Source organism: Aquila chrysaetos, chromosome 16, assembly GCF_900496995.4.
Source record: "Aquila chrysaetos chrysaetos chromosome 16, bAquChr1.4, whole genome shotgun sequence".
Taxonomy (NCBI): Eukaryota; Metazoa; Chordata; class Aves; order Accipitriformes; family Accipitridae; genus Aquila; species Aquila chrysaetos.
Genome location: NC_044019.1, coordinates 29,087,815 through 29,110,658, shown reverse-complemented (window position 1 = coordinate 29,110,658; position 22,844 = coordinate 29,087,815). Strand labels below are relative to the sequence as shown.

Here is a 22,844-nt window from a genome sequence, read left to right as displayed (position 1 = left end):
AGCATGGTCATATGGAGTATTACCATCACCAGATAAGTCTTAACTGAAGTGGTCAGAGGAAAATCAGCTGGAGCACATGGCTAAGGTGAGTTCATGATGTGCTGAGGAAAGTGCCAAGTAAAAGGTAGCTTGTTCTGACAGATTTAGGCTTCTCCAAAGAGGCCTGAGGTTACTGGCCACAGGGCAATGCCAGTTCATTGAGACTTGTCATTTTATGGCAAAAGAAGAAATAGGCTGCAATCAAGCACATTGCCCTGGAGAATTGATAATTTCAGAGAGCCGCGGGCATAGGGTTTGGGGTGTCCCTCCTAAGATCCTGATGCTTAAGACCATTCTCGCCTCCCTTTCTTCTCCCAAAGATTAGCAAATCTCTCCATGCACCAAAGTGGCTTGGAAGAGAGATAAGAAAAGGAGGGACTGTGAGCATGGGCTGAAATGAGCAGACTGCAGGAGGGAGTGCAAGTCCTGGCTAGCTGAACTGAACATCATGTAAGAAACCATAAAAACCCATAAAAAAAAAAAAAAAAAAAATCAGGATTTGTCCCTCCACAGCTGCTAGCTGAAGGCAGGGCTGGAATCACACTTCTGAGTTATTTTAGGGTGGAAATGAGAATCAACTTGCTGACTCACAGCCAGGCTAGCCCTACTTTTCCCCTATGGGATTCACCTTAAAAAAAAAGTCAGTGGCTCAAATGGAGCACCTCCACTGTCCTTTGAGGAGACCTGCCCATCAAAGAGTTTGTATCAGTCACCAGGGCATCCCACCACTTCTGGAAACCCAAGGAGAATCATCAGTCAGTCATGTCTTTTCATTTATGTAGCTCTGCTTCCTTTTAGTATCTGTTCACCCAAGGTGTTCGGTATCTTCTGTCTCTGCCTTCCTTCCATTTGGCCACAGAAGCCCAGTTTCACCAGTCTGATCTCCTGAGATGCACTCTTCCATTTCTGCAGTTGCTCCTACAGCCTTGCCCCCTGCTCCAGGCTGAACTCTTCAAGTGCCTGGCCAGACTCAGACCCAACAGTTTAGATTGAACATCCCCCTATCTCTTCTGGAAACACCTTGCCCGAGATCCTAGGATCCCATTCACCTCTTCCATGCAGACAGCTCATCCTTAGCCTGCAACCAAGCCGGATGGCTGGTGCAGCATAGGGAAGGAATAAACAGCGACTGATTTGTGGGAGGCTGAGCTCATGCAGCAGCTGTGCTCAGTGGGAAATGACGAGGCCTCATTTTCCACCTTGCTTATTAACTTGTGCACGCAACAAATAGACCTTTGCTCTCCATAAAGAAATACCGGTCTGTGCCAAAGGTGGCTGAACTGTTTTTCTCTGGCACAGCAGAGGGAGATCCTTCCCCTGCACTCTGCCCATCCCACGGGTGCCGGCCAACAGTGGTCATTACAGCTGGTCAGGCTATTCATGCTGGAGAGGCCTCTTGCATATGGCATTAGTGAAAAGAGATCAATGGTAGGCAAAGCCTAATTTCCGCCCCGCCCCCCCCCCCCCCCCCCCCCCGAAGTGGGGAGCTGCTGATGGCTCCAAGGGGGTCAATGCTTGGGCTCTCGACCTTCTGTCTAACCCCTAAGTAATGCAGCTTGGAGGACCAGACACTGTCCTTTGGAAAGTGTCCTCAGAGGTCTGTGCCTGTTTCCTCTGCCGTATGGCGAATGTTCCATCACGGCTGTAAGGATTTGTGTTCAGTACCCTGCCCCAACCCAGTCTCCTTCTGCAACTGAGCAGCGTATTTTGTTTCCCAGTGCTTCAACTCCCCATTTCCAATGGGGACAAATAGCAGTTCTCCCCCTTTCTGAGCTGCTGGGGGAATAAACATGTTAAAGGCAGTGAGATGCCAGGCAAGCACCTAAGGTAAGTGACAGCAGAGTAGCGTGACTAAGCCTTTTCCCCCCCCATCTCCAAGAAGTGCTGTGAAGACAGATGAGGTAATGCAGTGCCTCTCAGTATTACCATAAATATTAAAACAGCTTTACATAAGGAGCTTGTGTTCGTTCAGCTGCTGTGGGCAGCTCCCCAAGGAGGATTTTAGCTCCCTTACAGTCTATTTTGCCCCCCCCCCCCCCACGCAACGCCCAGTAAATGTGATAAAACACAACGCAAGCAGGAGTTGCTTGTGGTAGATGCCTTTAAACAGCCTCAGTGCACCAGGATCAGGCTGTGCACCAGGATCAGGCTGTGCAGGGAGACTGCTGTGTTTGCCAGCCCTCCCAAAGCCAAGCCTTGGAGACAGCAGCACCAAGTTACAGCAACCACTGTTGACCCACTTCACTCTGATGAGATATTTATGAATCCTTTTCCCAATCTGTTGTTTGCTACTTCCCACATCCCTCCCCCCGGCCCTGGATTAAACATTTCCCTCTCAAACAAGCCCTTTGAATCTTGACGTGGAGAGAGTCAGATGCTGAAAGTATTTTAACAGGCAGCAGCAGCAGCTTCAGATTGCTGCCACAGGGGGACATTTGCCAGCAAAGCCTCCGCTCCACGGTTGCGTCAGTCCTGCGGCTGCACCGAGACCCAACGCTCTCATTGCCTGTCCAGCTGGTGCTGCCAAGGACCAGAAGTGCCCCCCACACAGCCCCCAGAATGTGGCCAGCCTTGCGGGACCCTACCCCTCATTCTCTGTGCCACCGAGACAGGTCACCTCTCTCCTAGCCTGGGTGATGCATCAGTGTTCAGAAGTTGGGTTATACCTGGCACCAAGGCAAGGTGTGGGAACAGGACAGGCTGCTGTAGCCCAGCAAAATAGGCTTTGTCTTGCATATGCAAAGGGAACGGCTGTGGGATGCAGACCCTGGGCACCCTGGTGGGCCACCAACTGCACAGAGATGGGGCAAAGTCCCAGCTTGCAACACAGGTGCCAGTGTCCTCTCCAGAGGCTGCCCTGCCACAGCCCAGCCACGCTCCCCATACAGGTGACACAGCATTTCGGAGCCCCGCAGCCAGCCCCAATACACCCCCCACCAGCACAAGCCCAGAAAAAGGCTAAATAGCCTTTTTCTACATCATGACTTCTGCAGAAGATGACATCTGAGCCAAGTGTCACATCTGCGAGCCACGCCTGTCCTGACCCCAAAGATCTCGCTGGGATGGACGTGGCAGACATTTTATTCTCAGAGAGATGGAGGCGACATTGCAGAGACACACGCCATACTCCTGCCAGGGGCTTTACTTTTGTTCTTTTCTTTTTTTAGCCCCAAAACACAGCTCTAACCTACACTGTTCAAGCACTCTGCCTGTACACAGCCATGTACATAGCAAGAACATACTCCACATTTTTGTTCTGTTATCTTCTCTCACCCTGTGTGAAAATAAAGCAATAAGAACCATGCGAAAAGGTAAACCTGACTGACTCTGCCCTTAAGCCCGCAGCATCGAAGGAAGGACAGCTTGCTGCTATTTCACCCTGCCCTTCAGCAGACCCACAGTGAGCTCCCGTTGCACGTTTCCTGCTGCACTGTCCCCAAAAGCTCCTTCCAGGGCACCTCACGGGCACAAACCCGGCCACCTCTGCAGCAACACAGGCTGAAAAGCACTTGCAGTTCACTTCAGCTTCCTGCCCACAGCTCTATTAAAAATAGACAGGCTGCTGCCAAAAAACCCCAGCCAAGCCCACTCCTTCCCTCCTGCATCAGAGTGCTCACCACAGGCAGTCCCAAAGGGGCAACTCATCACCCAAACTCAGCGTTGCCTGGCACCCTGCGCTAGTACGTACGGACACAAAACCAACACAAACCTTCTTCTCATGCCTTGGCTTACTGCTGCCCCAAAACATAGCAGAAATCAGCAAAGCGTTACCACAACAGCCTGGGGAAATAGAAGATTTTATCTCAAACTCTCTAGTGGTGCCAATCACATGCCCTGACTGACGTCCGTAGGGGTGGGCACTGAGTTACACCAGCATGGACCCATCAGCAAGAGAAGTCACGCCTGGCAAGGCTGTACAACCTGCCTGGTCACCTGCTCAGGTGCCACCAGCCCTCGCCATGCAGCTGGACCAGCTGCGCTCTCAGCCACAGTTTACAGCAAAACCGTTTCTAGAATTAAAAAGAATCTGAAAATACTGTGCTGAAATTAGGTTGGAAGTATCTTTCTGCTGCAAAGCCTGGCTTCTCAGGATCGTAACACAGTGCAGGGTCCCCCAAAGGGGGGCTGTCATAACTAAAACAATTTCAGAGCACCTCACTTTGCTGTGCTGTCCTAGCTTTAATCCTGGGTTTGAGCCCCCCCTCAGACACAGAATCAAATACTCTTTTTTCCACTTGATAGTTCCATTTTTTGTAGTGGAACAAGACTGTAGCTTTTACCCTTCAAGAATCATGAGGTGTTAGATCTTAAGCCTCTCCCTGACAGGACTGAGCATCACTCACCCCAAGACAGAAATTTATGGGAACAAAGGAAAGGGTTTTCAACCAGGATGACTTTTTTCCATGGCAGCTATTTGGCCGGACACCAGACTGAAGCACTGGAGTAGTTTCAACGGGGGGTGATTCAGGAGATGCAGCGGAAGGTGTGCACAGGCAGCAATATGAACCACAGAGCCTTAACCCACAAGCGTGACACTCACAGGCAGGCATGGGCAGATATCTGGTGTACCCTGCGTCCCAGACTGCTGTGCCACCACTGCATCCTACCCTGGACACCTCCTCACTTCTTGGCTTTTGCTACACTCAGCATTTTGCAAACACACTCATTTTATTTCTTTATAATGCTTTTCCAGCCCTCCCAGAGCCAGTGATTCAATACCAGCAGCTCTGTGGCACTGGGGACAAGTTGCTGCACCGAAAGGTGGCACATCCCTTCCTGGGGACAGGCTGGCACCTCCTGTGAGATCAGAAAGCAGGGCACCAGAGCCCAAAAGCCCCAGCAGAAGCTGGCCCAGCAGCCTCCTGTTGCAGCCCTGCTACTGAAAAGGTAATTATCACCCTTCCAACCACAGCTTCATAGCTCAGCATCCACGACACCCCCTCCTCCATCACGTGGAGGTCTGCACCACTTTCGGCTCTGCTCAGCCATTCTCCCAGGGAGCTGCTTGCTCCAGGAGCGAGGTTACTGCCACCCCAAAATGCTCAGGTCTCCCCAGGGAACAGATAAATCATTCCCCACAACACCCAGCCTAACACCCAGGCTGGGGCCACAGAGCAGGTCTCAGTTCTCTGCTCAGCATCGGGTCTGCAATGCCATCTCAGGAATAATGTTGTGGCAGGGTCAGAAAGCGTTTCATGCCTCCTTTCTGCCTCTTAGAGAAGGGTATACAACTCATTCCTTTCCACCACAAAGCCTTACTCTTTACACTGAGCCTGCCAGCACTTGGGAAACTGCCTTAGCCAAGAAGGCAGATGCTTCCAATTTGGGGTGCTGCTCCCCAGGAAGCTAGGAGCTAGTACCCAGATGCAGAAGGTTGATTTCCTTTCTAACAGATCAATGCTTTTAGGGCCCCTTCCTGACAGTCAGCGAGTTCTGTATCTCTCAAATGCAATAGCCACAAGCAAAAAAGATGAGGGAGGATCATCTCTGACACAGTAAAATAGCCCCAACCACTGCAGTAAGCAGCAGCAGATTTAACAGCCCTCTTCAGCTTATGGGCAGCCCGACTAATCCATCCCTTCCGACCGATGCAGGACTGCACCAGGCTCTCGTGGCATCACCCTCCCTCGTGGCTCAGCTGTGGCTGGCAAAAAGATTACAGAGGCAATTCTGCATGTGCAGAGCCAGGTCCCGAATCTGACAGCCCACAGATCTGCAGGCACCCGCCTGAAAACTGTTGCTTTGCAGCTGAAATGTAAGAAGCCACTGCAGGCAGACAAGGGACCAATTCAGCACAAGGCGGTGACCTTCCAGGGAGGCTCCTGGCATGCTCTGGGGTAAAGCCCCTCACTTACTTTGTACAGCAAAACCAGGGTGCTTGTTCCCCCTCCCTGCAGAAAGCTGGAGAGGATCTGGGGGAAGGATGGCCAACGCACCTCCAGCACAGAAATGCTTGCTCAGAGCTCCATCCCTCCCATCTGCCTGCCCCCGTGCCCGACCAAGGATGGGGAGAGTGTGCCAGGGTTTTCACCAGCCCCCAGTCCTGGCAGCCTGCCAGCGGAGGGGACGGATGCAGAGGGATGAATATCCGCATTTAGGGGAATTCTAGATTTTCTTCCCCTGTCCTGCCACAATATCACAGGGTTAGAGGCTGGTGTTGGGCACCGTGGCTGAGAAAGGAAAGATGGAAAACGCTGAAGGTCAAACCCGTGAAGGTCAGACTTTTGGAGGTCAGTCCCGAGATGGAGCAGGAAACTCAATCCAGCATAGTCCATCCTCCCTCTCCCGACAGCATCCTGCCCAAGCCCCACCCAGGAAAACGGGGCTGCAACACGGAGGGCTTCCTCCTCTTGCCCCAATGCCAAAGTTTTGCCAGGCTGACCTCGATTCAGGAATAAAAATCCTATTCCTCCCCCACCCAAGCCCATCAGAAGCTACCAGATGGTCAGAGAACTAAGCAGGAGCAGGGACCAAATCAACAGGTCTCTGCAAACATACAGGGCACGGATGAACATAGATGTGCAGAGAGGCAGGGACATCAGACTGAAAAGCCCAAGACATCCCCCCCCATGCATTTCATCCCTGGGAGCACACATCTTGAAAGAAGAGCCCTGGTTTGGTGTCCTCCTCCCTCCCATTTATTTGGTGCTATCTTCTCCCTATAGCTTAAAATAGGCACTATTGCCTCTGTCATCTCTCTCCATTTTGAATTTTTTGGAGGCAGATTTCCCTTTGCGAGCTCCTTTCCAGCACAAGGCAGGGGTCATATCAAAGGATATCCCTTTGATATCAAAGCCCCCCCTGCTTCACAGAACAACCCCCAGCTCCTTCCTTGGTGAAGGCTCATAGCCAGGGCTGCTGGCTGTTCCTAGCTGTGCTTGCCTCCCGCCTCAGGATTGACAGCAATTAAACAGAGGCATTAAACCCATCCAGAGCGAAGGGTAAACAAATACCACCGCTCGTGCAGACGGGAGAGGAAACGCAGCTGGAAACCTGATCAAAACCTTTCAGGGAGGTGTACAGGCTTTCCTGCCGAGGCTGGAAGGTTTCAGCTGGGAATGCTGCTTCCCCTCCGCCCTCCCGGCCGCCCCGTTTCCGGCACATGGCCGGCTCCGCTTCTCCATGCTCAGAGACGTTTTGCCTCCAGAGCCCTTCTAAAAAAAAAAAAAAAAAAAAAAAAAAAAAAATATCAAACCCAGCTCTCGATCCCAGGGCTGCTGCTTCCCCCTCGCTGAAGCCCAGTAGCAGTTGGCAGTGGCCAGCCCAGCTCGGATCAGGCAAGCACAGCGCATCCCGCAAAGGCAGCAGAGGAGATCGCAGGTACGGGGAGGCAGTGGGCAGGCAGGCAGACTCCCACGCACTTGCATTTGCGAAAATGCCTTCTCTGGCTGCCTGACCTTCAGGGAGCAGAAGAGGGGATCTGGGGTGGGAAGGGAGCTGCTCAGGGCCAGCCATCCTCACTGCGCTCGTTGTTTTGGGTTAAAGAAAAAGCACTGTCGCCTATTAACAGGGAGAGCTGCGTGGGTACGTGCTCCCGAGCCGGCCGGCGTGGCAGCCCCCGGTCTCCATCCCAGGCAGCTGTGAGGAGGCAGACACTCACCTTGACCAGGTAGATCTGCGTCTCTATTTCGCCATGTCACCTTGAGCAGGAACGCTGCACGTCTCTCCGCCGATAGCTAGGGACCCCCGGCAGCTCTGCCCCCTCGTCCCCCCGGCATGCACGGAGGAAAGCAGCAGCCCTTACCTTCTGTCCTCCGGCCGGCTGAACGAGTTACACCTTGGGAGCTGGCTCTTGCGCAGAGAGGAGGGAGGGAGGCGGCGGGGGGGGGGGAACTTGGGAGTTTCCCACAATGCACCTCTGCAGACCGCATGAAGATGGAGAGCAGGGGAAGGGGGGGCTGACAGCGCTCCAATCCGGAGGGAAGGGCTGGGACTTTGGGGGGGGGGGGGGGGGTTGCACAGGATGCCCGGGGGGGCCAGCAGGGTGGTTAAGGCAGGCCAGCTGCATCTCCATATCCCCTGTTATTTGGGGTTGAGCCATGGCTTGCTGGCTCTGCGATTCGGGGCTGTCCCTGCAGCACTGAGCCCTCTGCCTGCTCCTCCAAACCCTGCCCAGGTTTGCAGCAATTATAGTGAATATAGCCACAAAGGAGGTGGGGGGAAACACACTGGGGAAAATGGGAGGGGGGCCAGCCTGATAAATTGGGATGCTTGTGTGTAGACAAGAGGAAAAAAGGAGTATGCCCCCCCACCCCAGGATAAGGGATTTCTGAGCATGACAATCCCCCAGCAGTGAGTTAAGGAGCGGCAACCTGTCTTGCCAAGGAGAAGCTCTGCACAGCAGAGGGAAGAAGCTAAAGTGATGCGCCTTCAGGTAGTTTTGTGCCAGCTCTGCTTCCCTTCTCCCCAGACCCTCCCTTGTCCCAGCAGGCCGGGGTCTGACCCCCCTTACAAAAGTCCTGCAAGGTCCGTGAGGGGCTGCAGGCAGCCCAAGGCCGGCTCAGAGCTGGGCACACAGCCCAGGTCCCGCTGCGGAGCGCTGTCAGACATCCAGCCAGGCTGTGCCAGACACACAGCCTCCTCTTTAGCCACACCGGTGCTTTGCAGCACCTTGGTTAAAAGCAAACAGCCCTCCCTGTCCCAGCCTCACCTCCTCCGGCCAGGCACAGGTCTCAAATTCACACCACTCAGGTCAAATCTTGCTTGTACCCCAAAGCGCGGCCAGGTCCTGGGACTGTCTAGGGCTCTTTTAGCCCAGTTTTCTCAGGAAATAAGGGCTATGTGATGCTTGCCCACCTTCCTCCATACAGTTACTTGGCACCCATTGACCAGCCTCATGTGATTTTGTAGAATCTTTGTAGTGCAGTGTACACTGTGTAGTATAGACACACTACAGAGATTATGTTCAGAAATCCATGAGAAACAACTTTGTCAGCTCAGCCACTCACAGAATAACTCACTTTACTTCTGTGGCCACTGTGTTTTTCTCCCTCCCATAAACAGCAGCCAAGCAACAGCTCAGCCACAAACATCGTCAGTGCAATAGGGCAGAAACTCCAGAGAAAAATCAGTATTTTCTTCCCTGACCCTCTCTGGCTCTGCCAAACTGCCCACAAGAGCTAAGGCAGTGTGTCTCACCTATGTAAACATGCTTAAAAATACGTAGGCTGCTTAAAGTCCACTGTAAAGAAAAAAAATCTGCCCATGTTTGAAGGTGACTGCAGAAGACACAGGAGCTGGATGCGGGAACCCCAATCTCCCAGGAAAGGCTGTGCTTTGAGGGGCTGGTTTTGGATGCAGCTAACAACACTCCCTTGGAACAGGGATGAGCAAGGTTATCTTGATGTAGTCCTTGGCTTCAGAGCCTGCTTGGCTCAGACAAGCTGGCACAGACAGGATTAGCTGTGGCTGATGCTGATGTCCCCTCTGCTGCCTGTCTGGTCCCACGCTTAGCAGTGCCAGCCCTCCCCACTCTTTTAGGGACTTGTGCCAGGCACAGCCAAGACCATTCAGTGGCTGCAAACAGCTGCTTCCCCTTTCTGACACCTCCCAAATCTGCTGATCTATTGACAGCAGCAGAGAGGGGCTAAGTTTCTGCAAAACTTGTGAAAATCTGTGATTTAATGCAGGAGAAACACCCAAATTGCTGCTCCTAGGAGCTGGGCACAGGACTCATAAAACCTTCTTGCCACTTCTACATCAGGCAGAAATATCCTTGGCCTCTGTGCCTCCCCTCAACACAGCAGGAGGAAGGAGGGAGCCTCCTGCAAATGGAAATTGCCGGCTCCAGTCCCCAGAGCTTGGATGAGCTGAGTCCTGGGGGTTCCAGCTGCGATTTCCTTGCATTCACGCATGCTGCCTCTGCCTTAGGAGATAAAGAGCCCCACGCGATGCATTCGTATGCCTTAAACTTTTGAATTTAAAAGATATTTTTACCGATGCAGAAAAAAGGGAAGCAAAGGAAAGGAGCAGAGCTCCAGAGCTAGGCAGCACTCAGAAATCCCCTGGCACCAAGCACGGGAAGGGTCCCCTGCGGCAAGTGGGTCACATCACCCCTAACGCAGCATGGGAGAGAGCCGAGCACCGGCACCGGCACAGCAAGCAGCAATTCAGATCAAGACACAGCAAGGTGAAAACAGCTTCTTCAAGGTCAGGTGGAGAGGGAAACCTTTAGAAACTGTGCTGCTGTTTTTGCCTCCTCCCCCTCGGCTCACAGCATACCCCAGGATGAGTTAGCAGGAATAAGAACAGCCCTGGCTCCTGGGAAGCTCCCCTGCAAGCCCTGCTGGGGGGGCCTTTGTGGCAGCAGCATCCTTGGGAAGGAGCATGGCATGCCCTGCACTTTCAGAGAGACACAGTTGTCCCCAGACTTACTCGACATCCTGTAAGCAGGAGGGACAGGGTGATGCTGCTCAGGCTCTGAGCAGGGAAACTGAGCTAGATGGATACAGCTCAGCCCATGGTGCCACAGAGCCAGGCTCATTTTGGGATCTGTGAAACCCTGAATGGACATGGTTTGGGTTGAACCATCTCCCCGTTAGCAATGCCCTGCCCTGGCAAAGCCTGCTGGGCTCCATGTCCTATTCATTTGCCGCAGGAGCCACCCAGCAGGGATCCCCCAAAGCCTTGCCACAGTAGCTGCACCATTTGCAATTGGCTGCCAAGATGTTGTCAATAAAGAGTCTATTTTTCCCACCTCCTTAAACTCCCAATGGGCCTTAAAACATCCTTTCTCCCTTTCCCAGCATCCCTCTGAGCCAGCTGTGCTAAACGCATCCCCCTGAAGCATTTTCCTTTCCATCACACCTGGTTGAAAGGCCAGCCCCATGCAAGCTGCAGGCAGTCAACAGCTTCAGCTGCAAAATCCCCAGTTCCTCAGTCCCTGTCTCCTCCACAGGATGGGTTTACCCCTCCTAACGAAGGCACAGGTACCCTGCTCATAAACTAGAGCATGAAAAGCAGGACAGCAGGTCACAGAACGGACTTAGACTTGTTTCATCCCTGGGCATCAGAAACCCCCAAGGCAGCCTCTCTCCTTTCCTAGAGCCCCAGTCGCAGCCCACCCATGGCTGGAGAGGGAGGAAAAGGCTACACAGCAGCAAAAACCTGCAGCCATTTGGGCAGCAGCCATTTCTCCTTACCTCTGCACTCCCAGGGAAGCAGGATGAAGGACGTTTCTCATGGTGGAGCAGCTCGCTGCAGCAGCCAACGTGGGTTTGCAGTCATTGCAGCAGCTAAAGTGTTTGCTGGCACCCTGCACAGAAAGTCCTCACGGTAAAAATACAAGCCTGCCTGCCCCCGAGGGGCTTTAAATAGCCTCAAAGCCCTGACCAGCCTCACCTGGACCCCCTCCCCACCCACTGCCGCGGGCCCCTGGGCTCTAAGCTCAGCCCTGCGCATTCCCCCCCTGTTTGAGCAGTGCTGGGGCGGGGGGGGAGTCTGTCTCCTGCGTGGGCTTCAGCTCAGTGCTGGAGGCAGCTCATCTTTTCATCGAGTCCCTCAGAGGTACATTTTAGCTTGCCTTCAGCCTGTCCCTGGGATGGACCTTGCACCCACGCTGTAGGTAGCCCTTCTCTGGTCTGGACCCTAGGAAGGACCTTAGGTCTGTATCGTAGCCTTGATTCCGGTCCTGTCTCCTCCATGGACCTTGCAACCTTGCTGTGGCTTTGTTCCTAGTCCTGTCTCTGGCTCCATCTCCTGACTCAGCTCCCCAGGTCCGGTGAATCCCCCCCACCCTGTGCCAGCAGTGCCCACCCAGCGCAGCCCCCGCGAGGCTCAGCCCTCCATCCCCACCTGCACGGCCTGATCCCACCGCCTCACCCAGCCCAGGCTTTTCTGATGCTCTCCTCCTGGCGGTGCTGAGTTTATTTATGGTATTGTTAACTTTCATTCATAGTTCACATAATAATTAGCTAGGTCTGCAATAATAATGTTTACTTACAAGCATTCTAGATCTATAGTATATTGCAATTATCATAACCAATACAATTTTGCAAAAATGTAAATGCAATGAACTGTACAGCAGGGTGCAGTATTTCTACAAGCCTCTGTCCTTTGAAAGTTCCCAAGTACCTCCCCATAATCTGACACTGATGGGATATTTTCCCCTCCCAATATAATTTCCAGTTAGCCAATACATTTGCCTTTAGCATAAGCAAGATTATACTTACTCTATTTATATACCTTCTTTATACGCTTAACACATGCTTCTTTCAGCCTTTAACTAATCAAGTACCGCTAGTGCTTAATTTTCCATCTGTTTCAAACACGTTGTTACTTTCTTGTTTCATTTCCTCCCCTACCCCCTTTGCAATATTCTCCTCTATTTACATGCTTGCTTAAGGGACTGTTAAAGGATTCAGTATCTCTCACTAGGTCTAGCTGCTTCTCTGCAAATTGTTGTCCCGCAAGGCTGATCCTGTAAGCCAATAAACCCACCAAGGTCATTAGGTTATTATAATTTTGGAGCATTTTTGCAATGCTTTAACTGTGAGTCCCCAGCCTGGGTGGATCCAGATCTCAAGAGCTGTAACTCTCCAGAGCTGTAACCCTCGAGAGCTGTAACAGTTTTTATTCTTGGATCCCAAGTTATTATTATGGCTTTAAGTTGTTAGACCAAGCTAAGCAAGACCACAACAGAGCTCAGGTTAGATATTTAATCATGAAAAATCCTATTGCAGGAATAACTGGCTACTCTGGTTACACTGAAAGAAAATAAAGCTCCAGATGGGCAAAAATCTAACAGCCAAGGCCTGGGGAGTTGCCTTAATACACAGCTTCTGCCCTGCAGATAGCTGTTCCCCATCTCTGTTGGTCATCCACAAACAGCAGGTCATCTTCATGAGTCCAGCAAGGATGCTGCAGACCTTCCCGTGGCTCAAGACTGCAACAGCTAAACTGAGTCAGCTGATCTCCTGGCTTATTACACTGTTTCTCAGTATGTTTTTCAGGCTTCCCATGTACTTTGCCGTGCATTACATATATTTTCTTCCCATTGTCTTTCTGAGCTTGTAAGAGAAATCTCAGTTTCTTCATCTCCCATCGTGTTTTCTATCCCCTTCTCCAGCCATACCTCCAGTATTTTATTTCTTTATTGACATAATCACTGTCCACAAAGACATGCAATGGCTTCTGCTTAGAGAGTTTGTCTCTTAATAATGTCTAAAATAGCCTGTACTGTATTTTTTTAAATAGTTTCCCTGCTACTTGCTCTCCTGCTCTATTAATAGCAGCATAGAGGACTATTTTTAGGTTGCTCATATCTGGCTCTCATTGACGAAGCATACATTTGGTTTATTGCTGGGTTCTTTAAAAAGGACACTTGCATCCATACCTGGTACCTGCAATTGGATTTGTTCTCACCACTGCAGTCTGCACCTTGTTCATTTAGGGCAGGAGTGAGACGATCTGGTCCTTGTAAGGTCTGTACCGTATCTCTCCTACCCATTCATATCGATGCCTGCTGGCATGCACGTAGCCGGCACTCTGCTGCCGAATTTCCCTAAAACCTGGGAGGGGTAGGAGTAGATGGGACTGCGAGGGTGAGAGCAGCAGCCCAGGCTGCTGGGGAGTTTTGGGTCCAGACCCTGAAGCAGGCACAGTTCACGTGCTGCTGGTACCCGCTGTAACTATTTTTCTGCTCCCCTAGAATCAGCAGATTGGGAAATTCCTGTTGAAAAGTGCTTTCCCAGTGCTGGGCGTTTTAGTGCAGGGGTTTTTAGAGCAGTTTCTTTCCACCTGAGTTAGGGCATCATTGTGTCCTGAGCTCCACTTCCACTCCAGAGTCTCAATTAGTGATTCCCACAATGGTCTGCAGATACCAGCAAAGCTATGGATGTGCTGCTGTCAGAAATTAAATCCTCCTAGTGGTGTTCTCAGTTGGGCTCGACCAGGAGAAGCCTGTATTTCATGCAAAGCTTTAACCACTCTTGTAGCTGTTGGCTTGCCGGTTGTAACTCCCAGTAGTTAACCTCAGCTCGCACTAATGGTGCCTGCTTCAAATTGACTTCAAATTCTGTTTGGTCTACTAATTTTAAAACTCTGGTACCTCTCACCTCTTCAGTAGCTCCAGTCACTGGAATATCATCCACATAAGATGTTTTTTCTTTATCCTCTGGAGACAATAGTTTGAACAGGTTTCTGACATGAGCCTGATGTGTTGTGAAGCCCTGGTGGTACCCCTGCAAGGGTTTATTCCCTCTCTCCAAATGCAAAAGCAAATCTGAAAATTGATTCTTCAGTAAGTAGGATGGCGACGAAATAGTTGGATCTATAACTGAAACCCACTTCTTGTTTTCTGGTAACTTAACAGTAATCACTGCCATGTTTGCTAAAGTAGGAGCTGTTCTCATGGGTAATGCATTTCTTTGGCAGTACTCCACCAGCATTTGCCAAGGGTTTTCCATCAGCCTTTCTAATGGGCCGCAGTGGAAATTATATGGGCTTGTAATTTCTGAAGAAATGCTTTGTTTAAAGTAATCCTTAATGATTTCACTCGGAGAAATCTCAGCTTCCTTAGAGTATGAGTATTTGCACAGGGAACTGGAAGGTCCCACCAGGTCAGCTTGGGCAGTGGGTTTTACCCAGCGGGGTTTTCTGCCATCCTCCTGGGTGGCTCTTTCCATCATTCTTTATCTGTCTCCATTAAAGCTTGTATCTCTCCTTTCACCCTTTATAACAACCTTCACCTGGTTTTTGTATTGCCGACAAAAATCCCACCATAAAAATCCAATAAGAGTCCATGCTCCATCTTCCGATCACTTTCTAAAATAAAGGGATCTTCAGTACTGCATCAAAAGCCCGCTGGTACCTTCAGATCTCCTGGGTACAACCTCAGGGCAGCCCCCCGGGGTCCCGGTGCGTTTGGCACACAGGCACCCATCTGTGTGGGCAGTGCCGGGTCGAAGCCGACCTCCTTACGGATGACTTTGGCCAGCTGGGAGTTGGCAGAGATGCCGGAGCATCACGGTGTCCTGCTACTGCTCCTTTCAGCTGCGGTATCACTCCTTCCAGCAAATCCCATCTTTCCTTCCCATCCCATTTTGTCATATCTTCTCTTAAATCCTTTAATGCTCTCCAGAGCCCTTAACGTCTTTGATCCATTTTTTTCCTGATGTACTATGCCTGCCACCACCATTTCCCAAACATCCCATACTCCTGTGCTTTGGTGTCCACCCCACCCCCCCCCCCCCATTACTGAAAGCCACAGGTCCTGCTCAGCCCATGTTAAATTTTCCCCTTTTCTCCTGAATCCAGGCCATCATTCCTAGCACCCCTCCGCTGAGGCTTCCTTGAACTTGGGCAGTGAGTTCCAGCGACTCGTCGCCAGAGCCACCTGTGCCTCGCCAGCAAAGGGCTGGTGAGATAGGATATCACATCCCGCTGGCATCTTAGCAATTCTGCACTGGTTCAGAAAAATCTTCTCTATCTTCTCCCAGTTTCTGGATCCATCTTTGTGCTGCTGGTTTCTTACCTGTCTGCTGGGCAATCTGACTTAACTCTCTCAGCAAGAAGGGCATTTACGGGTCCCTTAGTGCATGTCAGAGCGAAGGTTGGTGTAGCACAAGCTCTAAGCATTGAGCTATTTCATTTCCATTCGATCCAAAGCTTGAAGACCTTTCTAGAAGTGCCACGCTCCAATCCACAACTGTACTTTATTTGTGCAGCCCCGGGATAGCTGTTACACTGGGACAGCAACTGTTGTTCCCAGCTCCTTTTTCCTTTCCCTTTCATACATAACACCTCGATAATCCTCTTCCTCTGACAGCTCCCAGTCTAATTCTCTGTTTCCCGCAGCTATTTTTAATTTCTCTATCCTACTCTGCTTTTGCAAGCATCTAAATTTAGCTTCACGCTGCCTGTGACAGGCTCCCTTGGAGGTCCCACTTTGCTCCCGGGTGAAAGCTGCAGCAGGCAGTAATCCCTGCAGGAAACCGCAGCTTCCCTCCGATTTCCTGAATTTACAGGAAACTAATTCCAGTCGCATCTGCTCCCGGAGAGCTGCGGGATGCTACTTGTGTCCTAAAGACACGGGAGGCTGGAAATGGGGAGGAGAAGAGCGATACCAGAAATAAGGAGTCCCAAAGAGGGAGGAGGAGAAGGTGCCGTGACTTTTCTTACCAAGACAAGCCTAGTAAAAGGCTCGGGGACCCCGAGCAAAGCGCGGTTACTCCGGAAGGGTTAGAAATTCAGCAGCTCCGTGGCTTTTCAGTCGAACCCACAACAAGTTGTTAGGAGGAGGGTGAGCTGCCATCAGCGGGGAGGCGAGAGGCAGGAGAGGGGCTGTGGCGCCTGCGAGCATCGGTGCGCTTTCCTAAAGCTGCCTTTTCTCCCCCCAAAACAGCATCTTCCTCGTGGGGCTTATTGCCAGGAATCCTTCGGGTATTAAATTGCCTATCCGGGTGGTTTTATGGAGGCCGGCTGGCGAGTCGCCCCGTGGCAGGGAAAGAGGAAAGGGTGTGCCGGATGTCTGGCTGCTGTCGAAAAGCAAAAACCCTGCCTGTTGTACGCGGGACGGGGATTTCAGGCAGCGCCTGAGCCCTTCCGGCAGGGCCTCGCCATCCCGCCGCGCGGACGTCGCGGTGAGGGCATCGCGGCACGGCCGGCCACGCTGCGCCGAGGGGACCCGGCTGTCCCCGCGGCCAGGGGGACTCTGCCCGGAGGGGCTGCGGCTCCCGGTCGGGTTACAAACCCCCAGGATGGTTTTTCGGGTGTTTTTCTCTCTCCTGTGCCCCACCCTGGGGGGGGCATCCCCAGGGTGCCGGATCCTGCAGCACCCACAGCCCTGGTGACCTTGTCACGCTGGGCTGACTGTCCCCAGCCTTTTCGGCGCAGGAAGAACCGGGCTGTATGGGACAAACTCGGTGCCCAGCTCCAAAAGCTCTTGCCACGGTGCAGCCGTGATTTCTGACTGTTGGTATTCGCAGGCGACATCCTGCGATGGCAGGGGAAGAGCGTGCGTTAGCTGTCCTCTTACAAGCACTGCAAGATCTCACACCTAAAGACTTTCAGGAGTTTAAGACAAAGTTATCGGAGGTTCACGTGGAAGGAGGATGGAAGATCCCCAAGGATTCGCTGGCAAAGGCTGCCCACCCTTCCGCACTTGTCAGCTGCGTGGGCAAGAACTACAGCGAAGATGCTGCGATGGACATAGCGATTGGATTGTTCGAAGAGATGAACCAGAGAGACCTTGCGGAGAAACTCCTGGATGGGAAGGTGAAAGGTAGGAAGCCAGCGTGCATTTTGCTTTTCTTTTTGTCTCTTTTTCCCTTGAGTGACCCCAGAGACAGGCAGAGTCAGTAAGAGCAGGTTTCGGCTCCCCAGGGAGGCTGCAAACACGAAGATGTCCCGCTGTGATCTTATTAGTGTGGGGGGCTGTAGTGAACAATCCTCTTGCCGTCCCCACTTTCTGCCGGGCTCCCTCTTCTCCTGGAGAAGAGCCTTCAGCTCTCAGCACCTCCTGGCAGGCAGCTGGGCAGATCCTTTCCTCCTGGGATGGGGATTAAGGACATCTCTGCAGAGCTCACATTTGGCAATGCTTTGGAGCCGGAGGCATCCCGGGAGCCCAGGGACGGTGCCTTTGGCCCCAGGGGTACAAGCAGAGGGGGACGGAGGCTGCAGGTGGGTCCAGGCAATTGCATTTGCTCCCAGGGTGGATGAGGATTGCAGGGTGGTTAAAACAGGGGTTGATGGATCAGGAGGATGGGCGGACCCGGGAGAGGAGAAGGACCCCCCCCCCCCAACTGACCAGAGGCCCTAATTTCTCACAGACGGTGTCCTTATTGTCTCTGCCAGGCTTAGGAAAGCCCTGAGCATTGAAAGAAGTGTCCTGTCGGTGTGTCAGGAGCACGATGGGTTAGGAGCTCCTCGGGAATCCAGCTGTACTTGGGACTAATTCTGCTTCTTTCCGGTGCAGAGTACAAGCGGAAATACAGAGAGCACGTGGTCCGGGAGTTCCTCCGATACAAAGAAGTGAACTCCTGTCTCGGGAAGAACCTGTCCGTCAAGAGCCGCTACACTGCCCTGACCATCGCCAGGAAGCCTCGGAGCAAGCACGGAGGCGAGCATGAAGCTGTGGGCACCAGCCATGGATGTGCCGACGCCAGCAACGGACCAGCCACCATCACCGTCACCGCACAGACGCTGTTTAAAGCCGACGAAGGTGGGCAAATGCCACAGGTCGTGGTGCTGGTGGGGGCCCCGGGGATGGGGAAGACGATGACGGTCAGGAAGGTGATGGTGGAGTGGGTGGAAGGGACCGCCTACGCGCAGTTTGACTACATCTTCTGCATAGACTGTAAAGACATTGCCTTTACCAAGGAAGCGAGTGTGGCAGACCTGGTTTCAAAGTGCTGCCCTCACAGGCAAACACCGGCTGGGAAGATCCTGGATGACCAGAAGAAGATCCTGTTCATTTTTGATGGCTTTGAGGCCCTGGGATTTTCCTTGGTTCAGCCCGAAGATGAGCTGAGCTCTGACCCCAGGGAAGTGAAGCCTCTGGAAACCACCCTGATGAGCTTGTTGAAGAAGACTGTTCTCCCCCAGTCCTCCTTGCTCATCACCACGAGGCCGACGGCTCTTCAAAGCCTGGGGCAGTGCCTGGAGGGTGAGTATTACGCGGAAATACTAGGATTTTCAGCAGGCATGAGAGAGGAATATTTCCACAGGTATTTTGAGAATGACAATAAAGCCAATGTGGCCTTCAGCTTTGCCAGAGGCAACAAGATCCTCTACAGCTTGTGCGTCATCCCTGTCATGAGCTGGACCATCTGCACCATCCTTGAACAAGAGCTTAACAAGAAGAAAAACCTCATTGAGTGCTCTAAAGCCACCACACAGATGAGTGTGTTTTACCTTTCCCGGTTAATGAAGTGCAGAGACAGGGACAACCCACAGGACCTCGAGCAGTTCCTACGCAAGCTTTGCTCCTTGGCTGCCGACGGCATCTGGAAGCACAAGGTCCTCTTTGAGGAGAAGGAAATCAAGGACCATAGCTTGGACCAGCCAGACCTTCTCCCCCTCTTCCTCAACGAGAAGATCTCAAAGAAAGGCGTAGACCATGGGAACGTCTACAGCTTCACCCACCTGCACCTCCAGGAGTTTTTTGCGGCAATGTTTTATGTTCTGGAGGATGATAAGGAAATGGTCGACGACGCGGGGGCTCTCGCGAAGGATGTAAATATGTTATTAGAAAGCTATAGCAAGTCCAGGAAGGATTTGAACTTAACGGTGCGGTTCCTGTTTGGTCTGGTAAGTCAAAAATCGATAGAGTACGCAAACGAAATCATTGGGTGCAGAATATCACCACGAGCCAGGGAAGATATGCTGAGGTGGCTTCAGGGGAGGCCCAGAGGCATCTCCCATCCCGGCCAAGCGCTGAAGGTTTCAGAGTTGGACACTTTCCACTTTTTGTTTGAGATGAACGAGAAAAGCTTCGTGCAAAGCGCGTTGGGTCATTTCACTGAGATAGACTTGCAGGACATCAAGTTGACCCTGTACGACCAAATGGCGCTCTCCTTCTGCATCAGGCAGTGGGTTGGGCTGGGCTGCGTCACCCTCCGGGGATGCTCCTTCGACCAGCAGGATCCCGGGGAAGAGCTGGCCACGTCGGTGCCTTGGTAAGGACTGTCCCTCTCTCCTCTAGCGACCCAAAATCACAAAGGTTTCTCCTTCTCCACCCCAAAGGATGGTTTTAAGGGCATTTCAGGTCCTTCCACCCAAACACCAGCTTGTCCTTTCCCTGGGGGTTTAGTTCCTCAGCGAAGGATTTTACTTATTCTTGGGGAGAACTGTGGGAGATTAAGGATCGTGCAGGCTCCTCTGTCTGCAGCGTGCGGTGGGACTGATGGAGATGGAGTCCTTCCATCTCCTCGGCTCAACTTCCCCGGCCTGAACAGCCCCATCTGTGCCGGGCTCTCGGTCTGGCTTCGCGTCCTCCTTCCCGCTTGCGGAGGGAGGGGACATCCCCCGTGCCGAAATTTTAAGTGCGCCCCGAGCTTTGCTTGGGAGGAGGTGACGCCAGCAGTAACGCTCGTGATCCTTTGCCTCTCCAAAGCCACGGGGGTCCGTCCAGAGGAGACCGCCCGTGAGCTGGCGGCGAGCTCTGCTTGGGGGGGGGGGGGGTGGTGAGGGTGTGCCGGCGCCGAAGCCGGGAGCTCCCGGTGCCGGTGAGGGCTGCCCGTGCCCCCCCCGGGGCTCTGTCCCCCTGCAGCTCCGGTGCCTCGGGAGCCGGAGGACGTCCCCGTCCCCTCGCCGAGGAGGAACCGGACTCCCCCATCCACCCGCTCTGCCGGGCGCTGCGGGACCCGGGCAGCGACCTGCGGGTTCTGCGGTAAGAGACCCGCGCCCGGCGCTGAGCCGAAACCGCGGCCGCGGTGCTGCCGCCGGCACGGGGTGGGTGCGCTGGCCGGGGCCTGGCCGCCCCGGCTGGCTCTGGGGTGCGGGTGGGGGGCACCCGAACCGGAGGGGGGTGGGCGGGTGCTGCCCCGGGCGCGGTGGGGGGGGGGGGACACGGTCACCTCCCTGCCGTGTCCTGCTGCTCCCTGGGGACCACCGGCACCCGGCTGGGGGTCGAGGGCGGGACCCCATCTGCCGTGGGTGGGTGTGGTCCCCCCATGCTGATTGGCCCTCCAATGGGTGGGTGGGTGGGTGTGGTCCCCCCATGCTGATTGGCCCTGGTTGGGTGTGGTCCCCCCATGCTGATTGGCTATGGGGTGGGTGTGGTCCTTCCATGCTAATTGGCCCTGGTTGGGTGTGGTCCCCCCATGCTGATTGGCTATGGGGTGGGTGGGTGTGGTCCTTCCATGCTAATTGGCCCTGGTTGGGTGTCATCCCCCCATGCTGACTGGCTATGGGGTGGGTGGGTGTGGTCCTTCCATGCTAATTGGCTGCATGGTGGGTGGGGGTGTGGTCCCTCCATGCTGATTGGCCCTGGTTAGGTGTGGTCCCTCCATGCTGATTGGCTATGGGGTGGGTGGGTGTGGTCCCTCCATGCTGATTGGCCCTGGTTAGGTGTGGTCCCTCCATGCTGATTGGCTATGGGGTAGGTTGGTGTGGTCCCTCCATGCTGATTGGCAGTGGGGTGGGTGTGGTCCCTCCATGCTGATTGGCTGCGTGGTGGGTGGGGGTGTGGTCCCTCCATGCTGATTGGCCATGCTAAGGGTAGGTGTGGTCCCTCCACGCTGATTGGCCATGTGGTGGGTGGGTGTGGTCCCTCCATGCTGATTGGCTGGGTGGCAGAGGGGTGGGCAGGCGGGGCAGGTGTGACGAGCTGGTCCGTTCTCTGCGTCTCTCCCCCCTGCTCCCAGGCTGCAGTGGTGCGGGCTGTCGGAGCGCTGCTGCGCGGAGCTGTCGGCGCTGCTGGCCGAACACCCCAGCCTCGACCGGCTGGAGCTGGGCGACGGCACGCTGGGCGACGGCGGCGTGCGGCTGCTCTGCGAGGGGCTGCGGCAGCCCGGCTGCCGCCTGCGCGTCCTGCGGTGAGCGGCCTCGGTACCCCCGGGCATCCCCCCCCTCCCCAGCACCCCGCGGGCATCTCCCAGGCGGCCAAACCCACGGGGAGGTACCCCAAAAGACACCCTCTGGGGTGGCATCGTCCCACTCTCCCAGGGCGAGGAGGTCGAAAGCAGGAGCACGGGCGTGGGGATCGTCACCGAGGTGGGGTGGCACCAGGGGGGGGCCCTCGGGCCGGTTCTGAGGGTCTTTCCCGCGGGTCCCCGGCAGGCTGCGGTACTCCCGCCTCACCAGCGCCTGCTGCGAGGATCTCGCCGGCATGCTGGGCGCCAGCCCGCGCCTGGAGGAGCTGGATTTGTCCTTCAGCGAGGGGCTGCGCGATGCCGGCGTGCAGCTGCTGTGCGAGGGGCTCCAGAACCGCGCCTGCCGGCTGCAGACGCTGCGGTAAGGTGCCGGGGGCGGGGGGGCCGGCCGGCGCTCCCTCCTTCCCACCCAAAGCAGGTCACCAACCAGCCGGTCGAACCCCACGTCCATGTTTGCCTTGGTCCCGCAGGCTGGGGAGCTGCCGGCTGACCGGTGCCTGCTGCCGAACCCTGGCCGCTCGGCTGGTGGAGAGCCCTCGTCTCACCTGCCTGGACCTGAGCGACAACGAGCTGGGAGCCGACGGCGTCCTGCAGCTCTGCCAGCAGCTCCGGCATCCCGCCTGCCCGCTGCAGGCCCTGGGGTAAGGTGCCTGGCACGTCCCCCTTCCATCCCCGGCATCCCAGGGTCGGATGCTCTGGGACAGGGAGGGGATGCTCTGGTACCCAGGAGAGCCGAGGGTGGCTTTCAACAGCTCTTCTCCTTTTCCTCCTCCATTTAAAGACTGAGCACCTCCGGGTTAAACGAAGATGTGCTGCAGGAGCTGGCCGCCCTGCGGGCACTGAAGCCTGACCTGAAGATCGGGTACCTCCTCGAGCAGGACGCGCCGCAACCGGGGGCCATGGCCCGGCTGCCCTTCAACCGTGGGGTCCTGCCGGGCACGGGGGGGCCGGGGGGCAGGAAGGCGCTCCCCTCTTGTAGGAGAGGTCCTTGCAACAACCGGAGCCGTTTCTAGCCCAGTTCTTGGTGCTGCTGACGCCGGGGCGGGGGGAAGCCTCCCTGGGTTTGAGCCTGTCCCGTGAGTGGGGGCACAGGGAAGAGGTCCTGCCTGCATCTGCTGGGGGTCGGGGCAGAGCTGGTCCAGGTTCTTCCCTCTCCCGTTTCCCCACATGTGTCAGTGGAAATTGTTGTGTGGGTGTTTGCTGATGCCAAATAAAGGCCCTGGGGCCAGTCCCAGGAATCCACGTGTGTCCCCCCCCCCGCCGTGCTCTTCC

At 54.4% G+C, this 22,844-nt stretch overlaps 2 protein-coding genes across 7 annotated transcripts in view; one reads left to right on the top strand and one right to left on the bottom strand.

Annotated features, from left to right (window-relative positions):
- The window catches only part of CEND1 (cell cycle exit and neuronal differentiation 1), a 31,855-nt gene extending 16,144 nt beyond the window's left edge, over positions 1–15,711 (bottom strand). Inside the window, exons 1-2 of one of the 3 annotated variants that reach the window (XM_030038487.2) lie at positions 15,512–15,711; positions 11,181–11,293 (exon numbers count right to left, since the gene is read on the bottom strand). The gene's annotated coding sequence lies outside the window, so the exon portion shown is untranslated. The other 2 variants (XM_030038485.2, XM_030038486.2) reach the window with 2 other exon arrangements.
- Positions 7,253–22,817, top strand: LOC115351564 (NACHT, LRR and PYD domains-containing protein 3-like). Of its 4 annotated transcripts, XM_030038417.1 has the most exons (9): positions 7,253–7,359; positions 7,550–7,648; positions 16,965–17,260; positions 17,954–19,655; positions 20,249–20,368; positions 21,345–21,515; positions 21,760–21,933; positions 22,043–22,213; positions 22,354–22,817. In XM_030038417.1, the coding sequence occupies exons 3-9, from the start codon at positions 16,978–16,980 to the stop codon at positions 22,583–22,585; spliced, it is 2,853 nt and encodes a 950-aa protein (XP_029894277.1). In that variant the 5' UTR covers positions 7,253–7,359; positions 7,550–7,648; positions 16,965–16,977; the 3' UTR covers positions 22,586–22,817. The 4 variants fall into 4 exon arrangements, with proteins under 4 accessions (XP_029894277.1, XP_029894276.1, XP_029894274.1 ...); XM_030038416.1 differs by lacking the exons at positions 7,253–7,359; positions 7,550–7,648 and adding an exon at positions 16,302–16,341; XM_030038414.1 differs by lacking the exons at positions 7,253–7,359; positions 7,550–7,648 and adding an exon at positions 16,316–16,419.
- Positions 22,818–22,844: the final 27 nt, after the last annotated feature.